Genomic DNA, 26,950 nt, shown 5'->3' with positions numbered 1-26,950 from the left:
GAAACATCGATGGGATGCTGCATAATCTATGGGAGGAGTTATACTGGAGGAAGTAGGGGGAGACAAGAGATCTGGGGTTGATGATTGATAGAAACCTGAAGTTTAGGGGACATATTGCAAAGGTGGTGAAGGTAACACAGAGGATTGCTGCTATTATGAGAAGGACACTGACCTGCAGAGATAAGAGGGTTATCATTCCGTTGTATAAATCTCTGATCAGACCACACTTGGACTATTGTTCTCAGATTTGGTCCCCAGGATTTGAAGGGGATAAATTAACTGTGGAAACGATACAAAGACGGATGACAAAGATGGTTTCAGGACTGTACAAGGATAGTTATGAGGATCGGCTGAGAGAATGTGGACTGCAGAGTTTGGTGGATAGAAGAAGGACAGGTGATATGATTGAGACTTTTAAACTGTTGAGAGGTGGTTACAGGGTTGACACTGGGGAGTTCTTTCGCTTGGTTGAACAGCGGGAAGGAGTGATGACAAGAGGCCATCCCTGGAAGTTACGAAAGGAAACTGTGAGCAAGAGGGTAAGGAGTGGTTTCTTTGTGTGGAGGGTGGTTGAGCCGTGGAATGCATTGCCTGATGGAGTGGTGAGAGCAAGAACGGTATGATAGACACTGTGTTTCTCAGGGGGGACCTCCCCTCGATGAGTCTTTTGACTCCTTGGAGGCCTGAATAATAATAATAATAATAAAAACTGGTATTAAACATGATATCAAAATTAGAGATGTTAATGTCAGCTCTTTGCTTCATGCAGATGATGTTATACTTCTAAATAAATCTGCTACAAGTCTGCAAGATTCTCTGACTAAATTGAATAACTGTTGTAATAGATATGGTATGAAGGTCAGCAATAAAAAGACAAATACAATCAAAATAGGCAGAATCATTGAAAATGTCAACTGTGTTGTGAATGGAGAACCTGTGGAACAAGTAAAACATTTCAGCTACTTAGGCACGATTTTTAGTGAAGATGGTAAATTCAATGTAGAAATAGACAACAGAATCAGCAAAGCCGGTATGGTGGGAAGTCAATTGAATAAATTCATATGGAATAAGAGAGAAATTAGTCAGAACACTAAATTAGCTGTATACAAGATAGTGTTCAAACCAGTTTTAACTTATGGATCTGAGAGCTGGGTCAGAAGTAAAACACTTGACCAAAGACTAGAGACCGCAGATATGAGAGTCCTGAGAAAGATTAGAGGCGTGAACAGATGGCATCAATGGCAATATCATATTAAAAACGAGGATATTAGGAAAGAACTTGACATTGTCAGCATCCAGGAATGCGTTAGCACAGCTAATCTCAGGTGGTATGGTCACTTAAACAGAATGGGTGAAGAAAGATTACCAAAACAAGTGTTCTCTGCCAGGTTGGCAGCAAAACGACCCAGAGGAAGACCAAGATATAGGTGGATTGATACGGTGTGAAGTTCCTTAGACGATAGAAATATAAGATCTGATAATGTGGGAGTCTTGACAAGTAACAGACTGATTTGAAGGAAAATTGTATATAGGAAGTTAGTAATGATGTAATTTTTTTCATGTAGTACTATCATATCCTGTACACCTCATGAGGGTACATGGCAGGAATTTGATGATGTTTTTTTTTTGAATTGCATAGATTTAGTATTTACATGAATTACCCTAATTAAAGGTGATTTGCCCAAATTTTAATTAATTATTCATTTTGAATTTATTTTTAATTTTAGGATTATCAAAATTGTTATCATTTAAAAATCATGGAACCAGCAACAAAACAATGAAAGTATGAAGCTGGATTTAAAATAAGGGTAATTGAAATGGCAAAACAAACTAATAACTCTGCTGCTGCAAGAAAGTTTGACGTAACCGAGAAGATGGTAAGAGGATGGAGGAAGAAAGAATATATTTAAAAAAAAAATGTGTTTAACTTCTATATTGCAACCACTAGACATCTGCTTGAACAAACCATTTAAAGATCACATGCGAGAAGAGTGGAATAATTCGATGTTGACTGGTGAAAAATCATTTACAAATGGTTGATCTATGCACGCTGCATGACTTGATATGTTGTGCAATTTTGTGATCAAAGCATGGAATGAAGCAAAAGTAGAGACTGTAATAAAATCATTTAAAAAGTGTGGTATCTCTAATCTTATGGATGGTATGGAAGATGATCTGTTGTGGGACACTGATGATGATGAAAACGAAATCAATTCACTGGATTCGAAATGGGATCCATATGACGATTATTTAAACAATGAACCTGAAGAACTATTTTCAACAGATGAAGAAAATTAATATGAAAATTGAGGTTAATTATTATTATTTGTTTTTTTAAGACTTACATCTATTGTAATATTTTAAATAAATTTATGTTTCAAAAAATGAATCTGATTTGTTTATAACACTGCCTATTTTCTTATATAATAATGTATTGTAACTACCTAAATGTTCATCCAAGAAATTAAGCTTCCCTTTTTATACTTGCCATATAAGATGACCCATGATTTTGAGGGGTTTTCTGTAGTACTTGAGAGTCATCTTATATACTGTCATATATGGTGTGTGTGTGTATATATACAGGGTGTTCGGGATAAATTTGACATATTTATAATTAATTATATTTTTCCGTAAGTTACATGTATTAACACACACTTCTCTTCATTTAAAAGTTTGGACCCTTCTTCATTCATATACAAGATGTCAGAAAGGATGGATAGCTGGAACCCACCTGAATCATGGAAGAGAATAACTTGTATCATGATGATTCATGCCCGCCATCAAAATAAGGATATTACGACTGCTGCCCAATGCTCCCTGAATACAGTAAAAACAATCAGGCATGAACTAGAGACTTGCAATGGTGACTACGAGGATGTAGCAAGAAGAAAGATCCCTAGCAGACGATCTGATTGCGTTCGTACAGCAGAATTCCTCGCAAATCTGCAGGAACAGCTGTTGAAGAACCCTGGCATTGGAATTCGGGCTTTGTTCGTGGAGTTGCTAACTGTAGTCAAGCCCTGGATAACAAGGGTAGCCAATGGTAGGCCGTATGTATGGCAGCAGGATTCGGCCCCTTGCCACACCTCTGGGAAAAGTCAAAAATGGTTGTCTGAAAATTTCTACGACTTCACCAGTCCAAATGTTTGGCCTCCAAACTCCCCAGACCTTAACCCCATGGATTATTTTGTATGGGGCGCAGTTGAAAAAGACACCAATCGCACTTCCAGTAATACAAAAGCCCAGTTAATGGATAAAATTAAAACAGTTTTTGCGGCCCTTCCCAGGGAGACTGTAGCATCAGCTTGTTCGAGGTTCCGAAGCAGAATTGAAGCTGTGATCGATGCTAATGGTGGTTATTTTGAGTAAATCTTGTTGATAGTATTGTAATTAACTCTGCCTGTAATGTTTTTTTGTCAATTCATTAAATTTAATAGATACAAAGAAGATTTTCTTTTTCCTTACGAAACTGTCAAATTTATCCCGAACACCCTGTATATATATATTTCTTTATATGTAACACAGTACAATCATGGTACAAGCCTAAAAAAAAATCACATATATAATATTCACTTATATTAGGCTCATAAATAAGATAAGAAAACTAATACAAAAAAGAAATTATTTAATTAGTTCTGGGCTAAGGAGAATGATGTCAATTTAATGTGACAAAATGCAAGGTTATGCATTTTGGGGTGAAAAGATTAGCAGCTGTATACCACATTGGTGGAACTGTACTCCAAGAGATTGATGAGGCCAGGGACTTGTGAGTGTTGGTGGATAGGGAGATGAAGTTTAGGGGGACACATTGCGAAAGTAGCTAAATCAGTTCATCAACTCACTTGGTTGTTGAAAAATACCTTGACGAGCAGAGACAAGCAAGTTATTGTACCTCTGTACCGAGCCCTGATAAGACCTCATCTCGACTACTGTGCCCAGATTTGGTCACCTGGGTTCCTTCTTGATGGGGAGGAGGTGGAGAGGATCCAGAGGTGAGTGACTAAGATGATAGCAGGTCTATGGAATGAATCATATGAGAACAGGTTGAAGATTTGTGGATTGCAGAAACAAGTTGATAGGCGGAAAAGGGGAGATATGATTGAGACATTCAAATTGCTAAAAGGATTCTATAGGATTAATACAGAGGATATTTTGAGATCAGGACTGGTGGTGGAAGAACTAGAGGACACCTATGGAAGCTGGGCAAGAGTGTGGTTAGCAGTGGTGTTAGAGCTGGGTTCTTTACTTTTAGAGTGGTAAATGAGTGGAATAAGCTGCCAGAGTCTGTTGTAGGTGCTATGATGGTGAGCGAGTTCAAGGCAAGGTATGATAGATACTGTGAGAATGTCGAATAGTTGTGTGGACATGATGTTTAGGGCCTCCTTTGATGAATCTAAGGACTCCCTGGAGTAGCCCGAATTTTTTTTTTAATAATAATAATAATAGCTTTATTACTTTATAATAATAATAAAAATAGATTTTTTTTTATATATATAACAATCATAATAATAATTTACATTTATATTGTTCAGAGTTACATAAGTTGTATAATATTATATGTTGTAGTTTGCTATTTTTTTTTTTTTCAAGTTTGAAAAGGTGTGATTATACAACCGTATTTACACATATGCAATCTAAATATTATATTTCCTTATTCTCACAAACATACAGTGTAAACTCATGATTTACATTTAAAAGAATTTTTTTTTTTTTTTACATTGCATACATTTGTTACAGTTATTATATCCGTTACATACATTTGTTTACATATGATACATTACTTACATTTGTTTACATGTGGTATTTACATTACGTACATTGGTTCACATATAATACATACATTACATAAGTTTTCATGTGATACGTATGTTACATGCATTTGGTTATATATGATACATCTTGGATGAGAACTAATTTCTTTGCTTTCATCCTCGAAGCTTATATGTAAGCTTATATGAGGATGACACCAGTTGGTTATTTTTTTTTTTTTACATTGCATACATTTGTTACAGTTATTATATCCGTTACATACATTTGTTTACATATGATACATTAGAGGAGAAAAAAGCACTTAGAATAAACTGTTGGCTTTACAGTCTAAACAATCTTTTCATTATTAATGAAATCATTTCTCCCCTCTCTCTCTGAATACAGTTCCCTTGTCTGCAATATTAGAAAAAAACAACTTTGTCTTGCAAGAAGCAAATGTTCTACTTCAGTTTTACCTAATGACTGAAACAAGTGCAGGGTGAAGAAAAAAGATTAAATTACTAAAGAAAATCACTTTCTTTCAAACTTTACTACTTTTTACCCATTTAAAACAATATGGGAGGCCTTCTAGATTTTTGTCTTCTGGTGGTCATCCCCTGTTTGAAAGTAAAACACTCGCAGATAAATCTGTACATACCTAAAATCCATTCCTTTAATTTTTTTTTCTCTTCTCTCTAAAAAGAAACCTACATTCTTATTATAATCTCTATGAAAACCAAACTAAAATAAAATCAACTGCTGTTGCTACTAGTTGTGCTGCTTCCTCAATGTCTCCATTTGCATGCACTAGCTTCAAACGATCACTTAAACTCAACAGGATTCTCGTATGGGTAAGATGAAACAATATATAAAATAATATTTCAAGTAAGAAAATCTGTCTTACTGTACAGTTTCAATCTCTTTAAGTAAAATAATGATAATTTCTTGATATATGCAAAAATAAGTGCAGCCCTTGAAGTTGGAAAAACTGTCAACTTTCGTGTGCTGTCTATGTTGCCATTAAGAAACACTGCTGAAGTTTTAGTCATATTTTATAACAAAAACTAAAATTATAGACTTTTAATAACAATTACAATTTAATAACAATTTTATAAAATGATTTATTAGAATAATTATTATTCACTTTGTGGAGACGAAGACAAGTGAATAATTTAATTATAACAATACGAATATTCAAATTAGCTGGCCTGGTTGGCCAAGTGGTTAACGTATCCACTCTCCAGCCAAAAGGATGCGAGTTCGAATCCTGCTGTGAGCATGGGTATTTGTGATTGTCTGTGGAAATACTAGTGGTGGTGGGTGGTAGATGGTGTTGGTGTAGTGCGGGTAGTTGTAGTTGGTGGAGACAGAGAGTTGCAGAGCAGGTGCCCTCCCTCGATGAGTCTTTGGACTCCCTGGAGGTGTCAGGTAATAATAAAATAAACTGCATTACATTACTGTAAATGGAAAGGGATGAATTATATCTATCTTTCCAATTTTATTACTGGACTGCTTGATACATAAATCAGCTAATATACTAAAACATAAAATTGGTGTAGCCGAATGAAAGTCATCAGATACTCCACATCTTGCAAAGGTAGCGAAGGTAACACATAGGATTGTTGCAATAATGAGAAGGACACTGACCTACAGAGATAAAAGGGTTATCGTTCCTAATTAAGTTAAGGGGATAATAAATCCCTCATCATTTTAAAGCCGGAAATGAAACTCAAAGATCAAAATCTCTCGAAATCAAAGCGTTTCATGCCGAAGAACTATTGGCGAGTCCAAGCGTAAGTCAACACCTGGGTAGTACAACACTAGGGCAACTCGGGGCAAAGGTGGAGCAAGTTCCATCACTACTCACCGATGAGACCTCAATAAAGGTCGAAACCGGTCTGGGTAGTGACCTCTCCTCATAATGAAAAACAGCAATACATCTCCTAGGAGCTGCGTTTTATATTGTGAGAAAATATTAAGGATAGTGATGGCGCTTGCTCCAACTTTGCTCCGAGTTGCCCTAGTGTTGTATTATCCAGGTGTGGACTTACGCGTGAACTTGCCGATAGTTCTTCGGCATGAAACTCTTAGATTTCGATCTCCAAGTTTCGCATCCGGCTTTAAAATAATGAGGGATTTATTATCCTCTTAACTTAATTTATGCCGCCGGAAAAAAATAGCCTCTTGGCTCTTTATCGGATTATCATTCCATTGTATAAGACTCTCATCAGGTCACACTTAGACTATTGTTCTTCGATCTGGTCCCCAGGATTTGAAGGGGATAAATTAACTGTGGAAAGGGTACAGAGGCAGATAACAAAGATGGTTTCAGGACTGTACAATGTTAGTTATGAGGACTGGCTGAGGGAGCATGGACTGCAGAGTTTGGCGGATAGAAGAAGGAGAGGTGATATGATTAAGACTTTTAAACTGTTGAGAGAGGTGATTACAGGGTAGAAACTGGGGAGTTCTTTCGCTTGGTTGAACAGTAGGAAGGAGTCATGACGAGGGCCATCCCTGGAAGTTACGAAAGGAAATCGTGAGAAAGAGGGTGAGGAGTGGTTGAACCATGGAATGCATTGCCTGATGGAGTGGTGGGAGTGAGAACGGTCAATGCATTTAAGGAGTGGTATGATAGACTGTGTTTCCTAGGAGGGACCTCCCTCGATGAGTCTCGATAGACCTGTGTTTCTTAGAAAGGACCTCCCACGATGAGTCTTTTGACTCCATGGAGGCCTGAATAATAATAATGTTCAAAATTTGTTGTTGCTTAATGGAAGATACACAATTCTAGGAATAACAATTAACTAGATTTTATTTAATTATTAAGCCAATTTTCCACCTCAGTAACCAATTCACAGGCATAAAGATATGAATATGTATGTGCACATGGAAAGTATGCCATTGACTATTTGGAGTTCATGTCCAAAACAGCTAAGGATATGAGACCACACAAAGAAAGAAGGCAAACAGAATGATAACTAAATAGTGTAATTTGACAGTCCTCACTGGCATCGTCATGGGCACAGTAAATAGATCTTGAATGTTGCACTGACAGTTTCATAATAAATTGTTCTTTGTAAATGGGCCATCAAAATTTTTCTCTTTGGCTAGTCATTGCAAGCATGAGAGTTTCCCCTCAATAGATTTTTCTATCCGTACCAGAGTACTCCCAAGGGATACATTTTTTGACCTATACTAATGACCTTCATTCACTAATATCAAATCCTATCCATAGTTTTTCCGATGATAATACACTCCATTTCCTTTTGTCATTAAATAAGCCTTGTATTACTTTTCCATATTCAGTGGAAGATCATCCATGTTCAATGTCTTGGACACTGATCTCACCATTCTCCAGTAGGGTAAGAATAATCTAATGAATTTCTGTGTACCAAGACAGACCCAATCCTATCTTATCTCTCAGAAGAAAGCTCTTACTTCATTCTCACTTGCTCCTTAAGGATGCCTGATACTATCCAAAAGAAGACAATCGATTTAACAGATGACCCTTCTTTCATACCCCCCCCCTCTAATCATTTTCTCAGTGCAGGTAAGATATTTTTGCATGATATTTTTAAAGGTATTTTCACTGCTCAACCGAAATGGCTGCTACCATTCTTCCACTTTCCTCTAAACATGAAAGAACATGAGCAGCAGCTGGTCAATATTCTTAGATAGTTCAGCTTTGACCTTATCAAACTAACTTCTCATCCTCATCTTGCATTCTATTTAACTCTGTTCTTCGAAGGAAGCCTACCTTATATAATTTTTCCCGATGACTATAATCTTAAGCTCTTCGAAAAGCACATTAATGGATTCCTTCCTGTTCATCATTCCTTTCTATCGTAATATCCTATCAGAAAAAGGATATTACAATAGTACTATGATATTATGATAGTTTCTTCTTGCTATTTAATCACAGTAATCTCATACCTGGCACTACTGTGTTATTGGTGTTGACATTAAAAACAATGAAAAGAACCTGCCAGTGAATGAAGAAGGGTAGTTCATTTTTGTTAAGACTAAAAAGATTATATTTTAGCAGTGAGACCATTGTGATTTGAAAACAGTTCTAGTTCTCTTAGTTAGTTCTCAATAGATTTTTCTGTCAGAACCAGAGTAGGGATATATTCTTTTGACCTACACTAATGACCTTCAATCACTAACATCAAATCCTATCCATAGTTTTTCTGTGCTGTGACTCAAACATTCTCACATAGTTAAAATCGAGTGCTGCATACCCATTCTCTCAGAAATGCCTAATGATTCCGTACAGAAAGTAAAAGCTGGTCACTTCAAGGAATTTATAAATAAGCCTCAGTTGCCACCTGAACAGACTGTAATTAATCTTTCATCCACTAAACTCAAAAAAGAAGATATTAACAACCCTCAAACTGTCAACAACTATACAATAACCAAAATTTTTTTTTTTTTTTGACAAAATAATGTTAAAATATTGCTGCACAATAATGGACGATAATAATACCAATAATATTGCTAGAAAGTCATTATCTTAAAAATTTCAAAGCCTCCAAAAAAAAAAAAAAAAATCTTCCACCCTGGAATTTGTCAGATTTAGGACTCTACCTCAGAACAGGTATGCCATTATCAGAAAATGTTTGGTCTCCTCAAGGACATCCACTGAATATTTAACTGACACTAAAACTACTCAAACACACAAAAAAGACACTTCTAAAAATGCTAGAGTTATTATATCCTGGCCTCCTGAAACAGTTCATAAACCATATAATTTCTTAACATAAATAAAAGTTTGTTGAGACTCATAGCTGACATAATGTCAGTTATGAGTCTCATATGTTTATATATAGGAGAACATATTTGTTCTCCTACATATAAATGACCAAGTGCTCTAATTACAAGCCTTATTTCCCCCCACATTAAACAACATGTACTTCAAATGTTCCATTCAGACATCTTCATGAAAGATAATAATGTTAGAGTCGATTTTGAACAAAACCTCTCTGTTGGCTAATGTGCCCATATAAGAAACCTCTGGAGTGTGTCACATGATAATAATAATAAATTCAAACTCTCTTTAATTCTGATTTATTAGCTTTATTCATTCTACCAAGCACTCTGGTTATTTTAACTGCAGAAAAAATCTACAAATATGCACTGTTATACACATACCGCTATCCACAATTCTACCATCATATAGCTAAGACATGATATGCTAAAAATGTTTTCAGCTCACCAGCTTACGTCAACAGCCAACACTCTAGGATCTATTTTACAATGAAAAAAAAAGACAAAAGAATCCACCCCTTTCCAATGATATGGGTGTTATTATTATTATTATTTGACACCTCCAGGGAGTCCAAAGACTCGTTGAGGGAGGGCATCTATGAGTACCCTACAGCTCTCTGTCCCCAACACACAATCCACCAACTATGACAAACTTCAACTACACCAACATCCATCACAACTACCAGAATTTTCACAGACAATCAAAAATATTATAAAAATGCATCACTAAAGCATAGCTTTTTTTTTTTTTTTTTTTTTGAAATACTTGTCTTAATTTAAGATTAAAACAATTTTGTACTTTCCTTATGAAATTGTTATGTTCCATCAAGTCATTTTTGACTCCCGGTGATTCTATGAACATATGCTCTCCATTCAGATCTGTCTCTGGTCATATCTTTCAGAATTTTCAGGTGCATTCCAGTTCCTCTTCTCTTCCATCAACTTTAGCAAGCATCATCATCTTCTCCAGACTGTCATTTGCTCGCATGATATGCCCAAAGTATGATAATTCTGGCTTGATGATTATAGCTTTGAGGGAGCAATCTGGCTTTATTCTGTCTATCACTGATTTATTAGTTTGCTTTGCAGTCCATGGTATTGTTAGTAAGCATCTCCAAACCCATAATTCAAATGCACCTATCTTCCTTCTTTCACTCTTTCTCAGGGTCCAACTTTCATATCCATACAGTACCACAGGGAATGCCATTGCTTTCATGATTCTGATTTTTGTTGCGATGCTGATGTCTTTTTCTTTAAAGATCTTGCTTAAATATGTCATTGCTTTCCTTCCGAGTAATAATCTTCTTCTAACTTCTTCAATACAATACCCATCTTTATTAAATTGAGATCCTAGGAGATCAAATTTGTTCACTACTTCCATTTTCTCCTCATCTACTTACAAAATCATTAAGTTCACATGTTGCCATAACTTTTGCCTTTTTGATGTTAAGTTTAAAGGCCATATTTAGCACTTTCTTCTTTAACTTTCATAATAAGATCCTCCAAATCTTCTTTGCATTCCTTATGAATGCATGTCATTATATTTAATGATTGAGTCACTGATATGGTTCAAGTTAAAAAAAAATAGCCAAAATGAATAAAAAAATGATAAAAGGATAATACAGTAGTGTTTATTTAATTCCTTTTCTATAGTATAACAAAAGAAATAGCAAAGGATAGAAGTATGTGGAACCAGAAAATATGATCTTGAATATGTTTGAAAAGGCTAACAGGATGACAGGCTGAACAAAGTGTTATCTGATGTAGATAACTTGAAGGTGCGTCTTCTGTTACCAATGACGAATCTCCTCCAAATGTTGTAGCCTGTGCTAAAGGGTTGCTTTGAAGAGGATTGTTCTAGTTCTCTTGACATGAGTTTCAATGAATTCAAATTTTGGGATGGATGGAAGCAGCAATGCACAATGGATCATGAGGATGAAAAAAAAAGATGTGAATGACTAGGGTGTATAAAGAAAAGTAAGATTGTGTTGTTTTGGATTTCAAAAAGAAAGTAAAGTATAGTGAATACATCTGTATTGGTTGTTTAGTTAAACAAGGGAAATGTTGAGTACATATGTGGCCAAAATGAAAATATATTATCAACATACCTGAACATACTTCAGGGTTGAATTACATATTTTTTTATTTTAATCCTCTAGAACAGTGAGTTTCAACCTTTTCCATAATACGGCACATCTAGACTAATTATTAAAATTCTGTGGCACACTAAAAATGTATTCTTTTAATTTTTTTGATGATCTGGCAAAAAATAGGCATAATTTTGATTGATTTACACACACAAGAAGAGGGAAGACCAGACACTAATAAATAAATGTGCAAATTACGACATTATTTCTTTCAATTAATTTGTTTTCATAAATCTCGAGGTGCACCTGAAGATCGCTCACGGCACACCAATTGAAAATCGCTGCTCTAGAAACAGCAGAAATTTGCTATATGATTACTACTAATCTGTATTCATTCTGAAGGTAAAAGAAATCCAAGTTGCCAAGAATGACTGCATGGCAGCTTGGATTTCTTCCATAAATTTTTTAAAAAAATTTGTTTTGATAAAGTTTGTGCCTCCATAGTGCAAATGGAAGAAAAACAGAACATTGTACCCTTGGATCAGAAAAGACCTGTATTTGATTCAGTTTGATGCCCTCTAATGTTGTAAAAAAAAATAAATAAAAATATTACAGCTATGTAGGAATTCAAGAAAACCAATGCTATTTAGAAGTCATTACAGGTCAGGAAAATTATTTTTAGAGTTAGTCACGACTATGAAGAATTCTCTTAATCATCAACTCCTACATAGCTGTAATAATACTTTTTTTTTTACAATATCAGAGAGAGCACCAAACTAGGACTTCAGATCTTTTGTCTGTTACAATTTGAATTGTTTTGCTTACTCATTGTCATGTGTAAACTATAGCATGCTGCTTTATGATCTAAGGATGCTGGTTTGAAATCCACTAAAATATAAACCAGTTAATAAACATCTTTTTTTATAAAATAGTTTGTTGGTGTTGTTAATATTATTAAATTAGCTGGATATATAAGCACATGTCATTATTATTATTGCCAATATTGTATGGGCTACCACAGAGTCTGAAGACTCATCACGGAAAGTAAATAAACACATTATACATTATTATACAATGATTTATATATTCCATTTATAATAGTGATGGGCATAATCAAATGATCTTCTTTAAAATAATATTACAATGGAATGACTTTAAGTTTGAATATATTAAGTTAAAATGTAAAAATTCATCACTTACCCTGCACCCCAAGAACTAAAATCCCTTTTGGATTGGAAAGTATATACTGTGAGTGCAACAGTGACACATAATGTCAATAAAAATGCCTGTAACACAGCCAGCTGATCATAGAATGTAACTAAAAATGAAAGGTTAAAACAATTTTTATCTTATGTCTAGGTTATATCTCCACTGTAAAACTTAATACAAAAATTTAGAGATTACAGAATATTATTATGATTCAGTACATCCACAAAGTTACAAGACTCATCATAGGAGATCAGCCCTAGAAAACACAAGTCTATCATACCACTCTTTGAACTCATTCACTGTTTGTGCTCTCACCACTCTATGAGGCAATGCATTCCACGGTTCAACCACCCTCCATGCAAAGAAACCACTCCTCACCATCCTGCTCATGACTTCCTTTTGCAACTTCAAGGGATAGTCTCTTGTTCTTGCTACTTCCCCTTGTTCCACTAAACGAGAACTCCAAAGTGTCACCTTGTAACTCACTCTCAACAGTTCAAATGTCTCAATCATATCACCTCTCCTTATTCTATCTACCAAACTTTGCAATCTACATTCCCTCAGTCTATCCTCATAATTAACACTGTACAGTCCTAATATCATCTTTGTTATCTGCCTCTGCACTCTTTTCAAGGTTATTTTATTTCTTTCAACTCATGGGGACCAAATTTGAGCACAACAGTCCAGATGTGGTTTGATCAGGGCTTTATACAATGGAATGACAACTCTTATCTCTGCTGGTCAGTGTGTCCTTCTCAGTATTGCAGCAATCCTCTGAGTTACCTTCACAACCTTTGCAATATGTCACCTAAACTTCAGGTTTCTATCAATTGTCACCATAAGATCTTTTGTCGTTCCCCCCCCCCACTTTCTCCAGTACAGTTACTCCAACAGTATGCTGCCTCCAATCAATGTATCCCAAATTTCAAGACTTTACATTTAGTTGAATAAACCCTACAGGGGCCACGGACAAAAAAATTGCAGCATAGGTTGCATGTATCTCAGAGATACATTCATTACTGGTATGTGCTACAATGCGATAAAATTAAAAAATAAAAAACCGCTGCAAATATAATACATGATGGTTTATTTATTTTCAGCTAAAATCTAGAAATTATTGAACAAAGAAACAAAGAAAAAAAAACAATAACTAAACCAATGCTATACTAACATCGGAGTCTGCAGTATCTCTCAGATACAATTACTATCAAATATCACTTTCACATTCGACTCAATCAATTTCATCATCAGACTCAAGTAACAATTGCTGAATCTCTTCAACATCTGATGGATTATCCAATTGATATATTTTTCCATCCATTTTCAACGGTAAGTAAAAAAAAAAATACCATACTGACATCGGAGTTCGTGGTATCTCTCAGATATAATTTACTATCAAATATCACAAAGCTTTACATAACACGTTAAACCAAAACTGACTGCATAAGCAGTGTGGAATATCACTTGTAATATATGCATGTGCAGCTAGTCATGACCTCCAAGATATAAGCTACATATGTGTAAGAATATTTATATTAAACAATTTGTTTGTATCTGTCAGATCAGCTGTGCAGGATTAAACTGACACCCCATTAATTTGCCTATCTGTCCATTTTATTCAAATCTTCTCGAAGACCTATCACATCTGCACTATTACTAATAACCCTTCCCAACTTCACATCATCTGCAAACAACTGAATACCCCCTTGCAATCCATTACAATGTTATTAATATAAAAGTTAAACAATACAGTTCTGAATCCTGTGGGATACCACTTATAACCTTCTGCTTCCTTTCTGCCTCCTCATACACAACTCTCCAATACTATCAGACAGCCAATCCCCAATCCACTTCACTGGCCTGACATCCAAACCTATGTGCTGTGCCTTAAATATCAGCTTATCATGTGGCACCCTATCAATGCTTTGTAAAATCTAAAAAAGGAAGAATATGCCTTTCTCCTCATCAACTACTCCTGTAACTTTATTATAAAAGACAATCAGATTACTAAAACAAGAGGACCCCATAACAAATCCATGTTGACTCTCAGATAACATTACCTTCACATGCCTAATGCTGTAAATGATCTCTCACTAATTTCTCCAAAATCTTAACTACTGATGAAATACAAACTGGTCTATAGTTTAACACTTCCATTCTACGACCACCCTTATACAATGCCACTATAATACCCTCCTCTATTCCTTGGGCACCTTACCTTTCCAATGGCCAGACTCTCATAAACCATTTCAGAAGCCAGGGTCAATGGAGCTGACAGGGGATAGTTTCTTTAGCACGTTCTCTCAACACCCTTGGCAAAATCCCATCCAGAACCATTACTTTATTGACATCCAGAGTGATCAGTATTTCAAACAATCTCTTCTTGCACTTCTAAACCTTGAACATGTCTCATTCCTCTAGTATTAAGACCTACTTCTCTAGGATAAAATACCCCCAATAAAGTGTTCCACTATTCAATAATGCCACTATGTCCGTTGCATCAGTCATTCTATTTCCATTTTTGTCAAACATTGTTATTCTTTCACAATCATCTCTCCTCCTACTGGCCATATAACAAAAGAATTCATTAGGATTTTCTTTGAATCTCAGGATCAATCTCTTCTCATATTCTAGTTTTGCCTTCCTTACCATACTAGTCACTCTCCTGACCTGTCTTATATTCTTCATGCATCTACTCTCCACCCATCTCCTTATATCTCTTTCATAACCATATAAGCAAAGTGGATATTAGATCCAGCATTATTTCAAAGCTGAATGTAGGAACTATGAAAGTTTTGTAAGGTAGGTTGACCAGAGGGCTTACAGGAATACACTCCCTGGCATTCACAAGTTGTCTTAGTGCAGACTACTTAAAAAGCAGGTGCTGCCCAAGCTTCTATATATATTCACCTTTTATTAGTCCATTTTGATAAGGTTTCACTGGCCTGACAGCTGTTTCGAACTGACTGGTTCTCTTCAGAGACCAGGCAGAAACCTTAAGTGAACAAAAACTCTCATTCAGTACTAAGGAATTTGAAATCTCAGAGAAATATATTTTTTGTAAGCAACCTTGGTCAGTGCATAAAAATAATTACTAAAATAAAGAGCCAAAAGGTTTCAGTTCGGCAAAGCAAAATTATATAAGCAAAGTGGATATCAGATCCAGTAATATTTCAAAGCTGCATGTATAAACTATGAAAGTTTCATAAGGTAAGTTAACAAGAGCTACAGGAATACTCCCCAGCATCACAAGTTGCCTTAGTAATTATCTTTAAGCACTGACTGACAGTTTACTTATGAAAAATACATTTGTGTATTTTTCTGGAATGCATACATGCCACAAGCACAGCATATTACAAAATCCATAGTTTTTAGTGAAAAGCCATTGGCAAACTGAATTGCAGCAATGAATATATGCATGTATTATACACACAACTGCTTTGAAAGAAGTCGATGGTGTGAGGAACAAACAGCCATAGTAGTACCCAAATTAATAAGATCTGGACTTTGTTACACTGCAATGACTTTAGCAATCCTATAGAGCATACTTTCCACAAGCATACTATAGCGATTAATGGGAATTTTGAGCCATTCTGTCTGCAGGCAAGTAATGAGATCCTGGACTTGTAGGGTGTATGTTCATTGACCTTACACACTTCAATTTATCCCACAGATGTTCAATAGGGTTGAGATCAAGGCTCTGTGGAGGCCAATCAAGTGTGGTAATTTTCATGTAAACAAACCATGCAGTTACAGCAGGAGCATTATGACACTGCATTGTCTTCATTGAAAGAGACAATGGTCAGTTCCATATAAATGCCACAAATTAAGAAGCATTGCATTGCCCAGGATGTTCAGATATCTCTCAGAGTTCAATGTTTATGGCACCACAAACAGAGGTCTGAGGCCAAACCAGGAAAATCAGGAGCATACCATCACACTGCCACATCCTATTTTCATAGTTAGTGTTACACACTCTGGTAAGATATGTTCACTGGATATCCACCACACCAGTCCATCTGACTGGTAGAGAGTGTAGCATTATTCGTCACTCCATAACACAGCTTTCCAAGCTTCCATGTCCCACTGTACATGCTCTTTGCACTACTGAAGACAACAGTGTATATTGGTTCAGGCAATGTGAGGCTTGCATAATGTGGTCCTCCCATGGAAACCAATGCCATGAACCTTGTTCTGAATGTTTTTGTGCAAATACATGATACAGTCAATGCCCAGAATTCCACATTCAAAGTGTTGGCTGACCAGTGGTGGTTTATAGTCATAGTTTTTACATATTATCTTGCGTAGCACACTATGGTCATGTTTGGTGAGTGTGGAAGTCGTCCACTGCAGGTAGCACTTACAGTTAACTCCCTGCGCTTAAATCTCATTATGATGTCACTAATTGTTGACATGGGATGGCCCAATATGTTAACAATTTGCCTGCAACATGGCATCCTATTACAGTGTCCACTTTCTCACTGGTCACTCACTACGTGTCATGGTGGACAGTTATTCTTCTCAGATTTCCCCACCAATGCACGAGGACCCCAAGGTTCTGTTCTTTCACCTACTCTCTTCCTCTTGTATATAAATGACTTGCTCTCACAAACTTCCAATCCTAACCATAGCCTTGCTGACAACAGTACACTCCATTCGTCCTTTTCATTTGACAAACCTTGTATTAGAATCCTCAAGATCTAACACAACCAGTTATCTGAACTCAAATCTCCTAGCTATATCCCAGTGGTGCAAGGACAACCTTGCAAACTTCAATGCCACCAAAACTCAGTTCTGTCAGATCTTTTAGAAGAGCTCACATCCCTCCCCCTTACCTTCAGTAATATTGGGATATCCAAACACGATTAGATTTCTCCTCATGGACTGACTTGCATTTCCGATCTTTCCTGGCACAATCATATTTCAACTATAGCTTCTGCAGCTGCCAAAAGACTTACTTTTCACACAAGACATTACTTCACACATTCACAGCTGCTAATAGAAACCCCAAATCTGCCCAGTCATGGAATACTGCTCCCATATTTGGGGTGGTGCACCAAAATCCTCTCTAAGATTGCTCGATTCTATCCAGAAGAGGGCAATCTAGCTAATTAATGCTTTCACAAACCGAATTCAATTCCTCTCTCACTGACATTCAGTTTCTGCCTTGTTCCTCTTCTACAGATACTTTCATGAATACTGCTCTGTTGAATTGGCCATTATTATTCCTCCACTCTCCTCCAAAATCATTAAAACAAGAGCCACTGCTAACCAACACCATTTTACAGTCCACCTTGAAACTCACCGAACCAACTTCACCACCTCCTCTTTCATTCTGTCTACTTCTGTCCTTTGGAACATTCTCCCCAACTCTGCCTTCCACAAAGATTACAACTCTCAGCTGTTCAAGCAAAATGTGAGGTCTGTCAGAAATTTTGATAAGCTACATTTAAAGAAGTCAGTCTTGTGTAACCAACTTTTGTAACAGGAAAATATACCCGAGGAATGGAGGGAGAGTACTCTTGTTCCCATCTACAAGGGTAAAGGGGATGCACAAGACTGTAAAAATTACAGAGGAATAAAGTTGATGTCCCACACAATGAAGATCCTAGAAAGGGTTCTTGATGGTAGATTGAGGGAGGAGGTGAAGATTGCAAAGGAACAATTTGGCTTCATGCCTGGTAGATCAACAACAGATGCTATCTTTGGGTTACGACAGATGATGGAAAAATATCGAGAGAAACAAAGGGAGCTACATCTGGTATTTATTGATCTGGAGAAAGCATACGATAGAGTGCCAAGGCAAGAAGTCTGGAGGTGTCTGAGGGAGAAGAAGGTGCCGGAGAAATATGTCAGGTTGGTGCGGGAAATGTACAGAAATGTGAAGACAAGTGTTCGGACCTGTTTGGGACGGACAGAAAGTTTTCAAGTAACAGTTGGCTTGCATCAAGGGTCAGCATTAAGCCTGTTTCTGTTTAATATTGTGATGGAGGTGGTAACAGAGGTGAGAGAAGATGCGCCTTGGAAAATGTTGTATGCAGATGACATCTTGTTGTGTGTAGATTCAAGAGAAGAAGCGGGAACTAAATTGGAAAGATGGAGAAAAGTACTGGAAGAGAGAGGTATGAGACTGAGCAGAAGTAAGACAGAGTATATGTGTTGCACAGTGGGCGGCGGCCAGGAGACAGATCTGGAGCTGGAAGGAAATGTCATCAGGAAGGTGAGAGACTTTAGATACTTAGGTTCAACAGTGGAAGAAGATGGAGGAGCTGAGAAGGAAGTGGGATGCAGAATACAAACGGGTTGGAGGAACTGGAGGGAAATGGCTGGTGTGTTATGCGATAAGAGGGTGCCGATCAATCTGAAAGGCAAAATTTATAGGACAGTAGTGAGTCCAGCTATGACATATGCTATAGAAACTGTGGCCCTGAGGAAAAATAATATCAGCAGGATGGAAGTAGCAGAGATGAGAATGCTTAGGTGGATGTGCGGTGTGACCAGAAAGGATCGTCTGAGAAATGACTATGTCAGGGGAACAGTGAAAGTTACGAACTTAGGAGCGAAAATACAGGAGGCAAGGTTGAGATGGTTTGGTCATGTGATGAGGAGGGAGGACGAATATGTGGGAAGAAGGGCCATGCAGATGGATGTGCAAGGAAGGCGGAAGCGTGGGCAGCCAAAGAAGAGATGGAGGGAGCTGGTAGAAGAGGACTTGAAAATGAAGAACTTGGATGTGGTGACAGCCCAAGAGAGGAAGGTGTGGAGGAGACTCATTACAAACAGTGACCCCACTTAAGCGGGAGAAGCTGCAGAAGAAGAAGAAGAATTCTTGTGTAACCAACTTTTGTTTCTAAAACTATGTTATAGTGCTGGTTTAATTCCCAATTTCATCAAAATGAAAGAGGCTATTAAATCTTATTGTACAAGTCGTACAATTATAATTATAATTAAATATAATTATTTGAAATCGGGTCATTCTTTTTGAAACACCCTGTATTTACGAAAGAGCTAGCAAGGCACTGTTGTCTGGAAGGATACATTTAAAAAGCTTTTCCCTCATTTTCCTCAGAACTCAGGCACTGTTTATTTCTAACACAGCTTACAGATACATAAAATAAAATTGGTTTGAACACTGTCTTGTATATTGCTAGTTTAGTCTAATCATTTAGTCTAAAAGTTTTAAGGGAACATGAGTACTAGACATTTTTAAAATTACTTACATGGTTTACACATGTAGAAGAAATATACAATTTTATTCAAAAACCCCCAATATATTTATGAAATATATTGGAGTTTTTGAATAACTATATTTTTTCTACATGTGTAAGCCACATAAGTATGTATAACTATGCTAGATTAGCCTTTTGGCTAACTTCTCTCTTACTCAATATAAATTTACATGACTGCCATACCACCATACCAGGTTTGCTTATTTTATAGTCAATTTCCATATTTAATTTGCCATCTTCACTACAAAATATGCCTAAATACTTGGAATATTTTATTTTTCTATATATTACTGCTGAAGTGAAATGCAAATATTTTCCACATTTACATATCTTTTTATTTCTGATTTTTACAGCAAATTTTTATGTCATTTACTGAATTTGGTTAAAACTCAGTGGATTTATAGGCTGGCTTGTGTTTCATCAGTAGTAGTTAAGATCTTGGAGAAATTAGTGAGGGACCATATACGGCATTGAGCAGATGAGGGTAACGTTATCTGTGAGAGTCAACATGGATTTGTTAAGGGGTGCTGCTCTTGCTTTAGTAATATGACTGCCTTTTATAATAACATGACAACAGCAATTGATGAGGGAAAGGAATACACTACCTTTTTTTTTTTTTTTTTTGCAAAGCCATTTGACAGGGTGCCACATGATAAGCTGATATTTAAGTTGTAGCCCATGGGTTTAGATGTCAGGTTAATCAACTGGATTCAGGATTGGCTGTCTGATAGGTATCAGAGAGTTATGTATGGTGGGGCAATATCAAGGAGGCAGAAGGTTACAAGTGGGGTCCCACAGAGCTCAGTACTGGGACCTGTATTGTTTAACCTTTATATCAATGACAGTGGATTGCAAAGAGATATTCAGTTATTTGCACATGATGTGAAGCTGGGAAGGGTCATTAGTAATAGTGAAGATATGGCAGCCCTGCGAGAGGATTTGAATAAACTAGGCAGATGGGCAAATGAATGGGGGTTTGTCAGGAAAGTGATATGTACCCACATGATAATATACAAGGTATATGTCAGGAAAATGATGATGACACAATGAGGAATTATGAGAACATTCATAGTACATTGCCGCTTTACAAGGCCTTGATAAGACCTTATTTAGACTACTGTGTGAAGGTCTGGTCTCCCGGTTTCCCGTTGTGATTTTGATACAGTAGAGAGAGTGCAAAGAAGAAAGCAATATCAGGAATGTGGAATACTGATTACAAAGACAGACTGAGAATTTGTAGACTGCAGACAGTAGAGATAATTCCAGATATATTAGAGAGGATGAAATCAAGCATATGGCCATCCCTGTGATCCCTGTGATAAACAAGCATGGGTACAGTAATGATGTCAAATGGGATTTCACAAGTCTCCAATTGAAAGGGGATGGTAATGACATCACACAAGGATAACTATCGGTACAAAGGGATGTAAATGCATGTACATGAATGCAAGAAGTATCAGGAATAAAGGTGAGGAATTTTTGGCAGTGGTAAGCTCAACTTTTCCAAATATTATACGCATCACTGAGACCTGATTGACTAAAAATGATATAGTTACAGGTATAGAATGCAAAGAGTATTGTATTTTCAGGAAAGATAAAAAGAGCAGGATAGGAGGTGGGGTATTGTTGATGACAGCTGTAGAATCACAACCAACAAAATTAGAGGTCAAGGAGGATATTAGGTCTGAGGGAGATGGTTCATTTGAGGCTGTCTGGTGTGGGATAGAGCCAAATAAGAGAAAATACGTTATTGGGTGCTGCTATAGACCAGGACCTGAAAACCAAATCACAATAAGCAACACCAAACTGGACAGAATTGTTCGGACTCTCCCAGGACAGACAGAAGTGGAAAGAGTTCATTCGGCCTCATCATCATCCGCATGGATGATGGAAGAGAGAAGAAGAAGAAAAATAGACCAGGAAGTCCACAGGAAGATGGACGCCGTGTATCAGCAAATCAGCACAATGAGTGTAGGCCAAACAATTATTACGAGAGACTTTAACTATGGGGGACATTGATTGGATGGAGGAAAGGGGGCATAGCAAGCTGGAAGTGGGATTTATACATATGCTAAGGAATAATTATATGAAACAACATGTTATAGATGGGACAAGGGGTTTGAGGGTGTTGGATCTGATAATAGCATCAGAAGATATATCCATAACAAACTCTGCCTCCAAATGGAGAGAGTGACCATGATGTCTTGTTTGGGAAGTTGCCAAACACTTGGATTTCTCTGTCAAGAAGGGGGTTTATGTTCAACTATAAGGGTGGTGATTATGAAAGACTCAGGATTCATCTTGGAACAGTGCCATGGCTTGAGAAGCAACAAAAAGACATTGTGAAGGAAATATAAAGATAATAGTGATCAGCATACTCATGAGCAGTACAAAGTGCAAGCAAGAAGGGTGACTAGTATGGTCAGGAAGGCCAAATCAGACTATGAGAGAGAATTAGCTAAATAGGCCAAAGTAAACCCCAAAGAGTTTTTTTTGTTAGGTAGCAAGAGGAAAAATGACTATGGTAGAATGACTTTAAACAATGCTCAAAATAAGATGGTGACTGAGCCAAAAGAAATAGTTAAGTTCTGAGTGATCATTTTGCAAAGGTGTATCCATGTGGAGATTTTACAGTTGCTGATGTTCCAGAAACACACATCAAATTGGACATAGATGAACAGGAGGTGTTCAGCATATTAAAAAATATGAATGTGAACATAGCAGTAGGACTGGATGGCATACCACCCTGTGTACTATGTGAATGTGCAAGATAACTGCCATTGCCTCTGAACAAAGTTGTTCAATCTGAATCTTATCTCTGGCTGAGTTCCAAGGAAGTGGAAAGAAGGTAAGATAGTACCATTACATAAAGGTGGCTCCAAGACAGAGGTAGCAAACTACAGACCAATTAATATATCAGGAGTGGTTGTTAAATTATTGGAAAAGTTGACGAAAGGTAAAATACAACAGTGGGTGGATAGGGATGTGATACTCTATAGTGGGCAGCATGGCTTTGTAAAGGGTAGGTCCTGTCTTAGTAACGTATTCACATTTTATAATAAAGTGACAGCAGAACTGGATAAAGGTAATGGCTACACCGTGATACTGCTCGACTTTGCCAAGACATTTGACAGAATACCACATGGAAAACTATTACAAACACTGAGGAGGATGGGAATGGATATGAGGTAACTAGCATGGATAGGGAGATGGCTGATGGACAGACACCAGAGAGTAGTATATGGTGGGATGAAGTGTAAGAGAATGATGGTGACTAGTAAAATACCTCAAGGTTTGGCACCAGGGCCACTATTCTTTAATTTGTATATCATTGGCATAGGGAAAGATTTAAGAGGGGATACTCAGTTGTTTGCTAATGATGAAAAGGTGGGGAAAGCAACAGTTGATAAAGGTATGAAGATATCCTGCAGGGTGATTTAAATAAATTGGCATTGTGGGCAGAGGATAACGATCGTCAATTTAATGTTGCAAAATGCAAGGTTATGGTATACACTTTGGGTTGAAAAGGTTGCATATGGTGTATGATATTGATGGTATTGGTTTGCAGGAAATTGATGAGGCTAGGAACTTGGGAATAAGGGTGGACAAAGAGTTAAAGTTCAGAGGGCATATCGCAAAATTTGGTAAAATAGCTCAAGGAATTACTTGGATGATGAAAAAACATAGTAACAAGGAAGGATAAGGAAGTTATTATCCCTCTTTATAAAGCTATGATTCAGCCATATCTTGAGTAATGCACACAGATTTGGTCACGTGGGTTTCTTGGGGACCAGGATGTGATTGAAAAGATTCAGAGATGTGTGACCAAAATGGCAACAGGTGTGCAATATAATCCCTACGAGGATAGGTTGAAGGTTTGTGGGTTACCAAGTTCAGTTTATAGGTAGGGGAAAAAAAGGGGGAGAGGAACATGACAGAAACTTTTAAGATATTAAAGGAGTTTTATAAAATTGATGCAAGCAAAATTTTCCAATATATGACAAATAGTCAGAGAACTAGGGGCCATTCATGGAAGCTATGTAAGAGTGTGTTAGTAGGGGTGTGCAGACCAAATTTTTTGCAAGAAGAGTGGTAAGTGAGTTGAATGGATTGCTAGAATTGGTTGTGAGTTCCCTGAAGGTGAATGGATTCAAGGTGAGGTATGATAGGATTTCTGTGTATGATGGTTGATTTGGGTCTCCCGCGATGAGTCTCCGAATTCCATGGAGATACTGTAAATAATAATAATAATATGATTGAGATGTGCAAATTCCTGAAAGGGTCATATACAGGATTTCAGTTGATGGAATTTTTCATTTTATGGAGGGTGATAAAGAAGAAGAGCGTATCCTTGGAAGTCGAGAATGGATGCCGCTAAGAACAGGGTGAAGGCTAGATTTTTCCTTAAGAGGGTAGGGCAATGCATGATTGGAATGGATTGCCATTAGATATGGTAGGTGCAAGCAGTGTGAATGAATTCAAGAATACATATGATAGCTAGTGCATGTAGTATGTGGCCTCCTTCGATGAATCCCTAACTCCCTGGAGGTCTCTCTTAATAATAATAATATGCTCAGAGATAAAAACACAAAGTTCTCTTGAATTTTCAGCTTGGTAATTTTTCATTCACAAGTAATTTTTTTTAAAAGAGATTTTCAAAGGAACTTACCTACTACTGCTATGGTGTATGCCTCTACAGCAGTCTAATAGCAATGAAAAAAATAAATAAATTCAATAAATAAAAACAACATTTTTATAAAATAAATCTTTTACAAATATGCAGTAACTCTTCTTTCCACCAGGAAGAAAATACAGTGCAACTTTCATAGAATGCAGGTTTAAAAAAATTATAAGAACTATATGTAAAAATCAGTTTTAATAATCGCAATGCTTTGTTCCACACTGAATCTATTACATGCTATATTCATAATACTGCAGTTTGAATCAACTTCCTTCCTGATGAATATCTAAGTATGAATTTATGATAAAAGTCATTATTTTCTTCTAAACTTGGACATAAATGTTGCTGATTTACAATGGGCATATCAGAATTAAGAAGGTTAGTTTTTAATCATTCATGTTATTTAAAGAATATACAAATATGAGAAGCCAGTAACCATTGAAACCACTGAGTTTTGGACTTGTGAGTAATATTTAGCTTTATTTTGTATATTTTTTAATTATATGTAATTCAACTTCTCTTGAGGAAAGCAAGTGTGTACAGAAATCAAAACATAAATATTCTATAAATAATGTTAATAAATAAAGAAAGGTACATCATTCTTAATTCATGGAAGTTTAAGTGTCCTAAAAAAATGTTAATTTATTTTTAAATACTACATGTAGTGTAACATTTCAACCATACCTAGCTATATATATTATTTAGTAAATTAAGAAGTTATCTAATATTTTAGTATAAAATTTATTAACAAAATATATTTATTATTATTATTATTATTCAGGCCTCCAAGGAGTCAAAAGACTCATCGAGGGAGGTCCTTTCTAAGACATAAAGTCTGTCAAGACTCATCGAAGGGAGGTCCCCCATTCATACAATAATTTGTATTCAATACTTCAAATAATTTGTATTCAATACTTAAAAGAAATTATTGTATTATTAATAAAATGGACATCCATTAACATGAATGTGAGCATTACTAAGGGAAAAAGCAAGATGCAGATTTCTTTTAATATAAAACAACTCTGCATTTAAAACGTAAGCATGGCTCAGTTTGAAACATACTATAGCCCACTTTAGGTTTCAAACAAAAATACTGGTCCCTTAGATCAAATACATAAATAGCAGGTTTTAATTAGCTCAGCTATTCAATGGCATTTGGCAAGAATACTTAGGTTAAATGTTTCCCTGTTCAGTTCTTGAAAAGAGATAGAGAACAAACCATAAACATGTCAGAATGATAAGAGAATGAATGCTTCTTTTTTGAGGAGGAACTCAATAGTACTCACCTGAAACATATAAGATCAGCTTTGGCAAGATTTAAAAAATTGATTAATGCTATACTTGCATTTTATGTGCAAAAGGTTGATTTTTCACATTAAGTAATTAATTTATTGGATTTAAACCACCTTGACACTTCTTATTGTGCTATCTTCTATCGAAGGTCAGCGACCATCTTGGCGAACAAACTGCACTCTTGTGCTAATCTGAGCAGTTGTGCACTGCTCTTTCCTGTCCACGTCTTGATGTTGTCAAACCATGATATTCTTTTTCTTCCTCTAGTTCCTTTGCCACCAATTCTTCCTATCAAAATAGTTTGTAGAAGTTGGTATTTGCTGTTTCTCATGATGTGGCCAAGATATGATGTTTTTCGTTTCTTGATTATTTGTACAAGATGTTTAGCTTTGCCAATGGATTTTAAGACATCTTCATTGGTAATTTTTTCTGTCCATGATATCTTTAGCATTCTTCTGTATAGCCACATCTCAAAGGCTTCGATTTTCTTGATGGTTGTCGCCTTCAATGTCCATGTTTCAACTCAATAGAGCAGAATAGACCACACGTAGCATTTCAGCATTCGACATCTGACTTCCATGTTTAGGTCTTTATTGCAGAATAGTGTTCTCATTTTCATGAAGGACTGCTGTGCAACTTCAATCCTTGTCTTTATATCTATTTATGGATCCCACCGTTCATTAAGCCAGCAACCAAGATATTTATATCTTGACACTTGATCAATATTTTTCCCATTGAGTGTCAGTTTCATTGATGAGGCTGGATGTTTGCTGATGATCATGTATTTTGTCTTGTTGATGTTTATATTTATTCCCATTCTTTGGCTTTCTATGTATACTCTGTCAATGAGTTTTTGGAGATCCATAATATTATCTGCAATTAGCACGGTGTCATCTGCATATTGTAGGTTGTTAACAATCTTTCCATTTATT

At 36.4% G+C, this 26,950-nt stretch overlaps 1 protein-coding gene across 1 annotated transcript in view; it reads right to left on the bottom strand.

The window, feature by feature from the left end:
- The window catches only part of LOC150102106 (protein lifeguard 4-like), a 127,071-nt gene that overhangs the window by 26,519 nt on the left and 73,602 nt on the right, over positions 1–26,950 (bottom strand). The window contains exons 5-6 of the mRNA XM_090400505.1: positions 24,714–24,747; positions 12,807–12,924 (exon numbers count right to left, since the gene is read on the bottom strand). Coding sequence (XP_090256631.1) covers positions 12,807–12,924; positions 24,714–24,747 — 152 coding nt within the window. The remainder of the gene's footprint in view (positions 1–12,806; positions 12,925–24,713; positions 24,748–26,950) is intronic.

Source organism: Typopeltis vanoorti, chromosome 11, assembly GCF_054136105.1.
Source record: "Typopeltis vanoorti isolate ZY-2024b chromosome 11, IOZ_Tvanoo_1.0, whole genome shotgun sequence".
NCBI lineage: Eukaryota > Metazoa > Arthropoda > Arachnida > Uropygi > Thelyphonidae > Typopeltis > Typopeltis vanoorti.
Note: the sequence above shows the minus strand (reverse complement) of the source record. Positions and strands in the feature narration are given on the sequence as shown.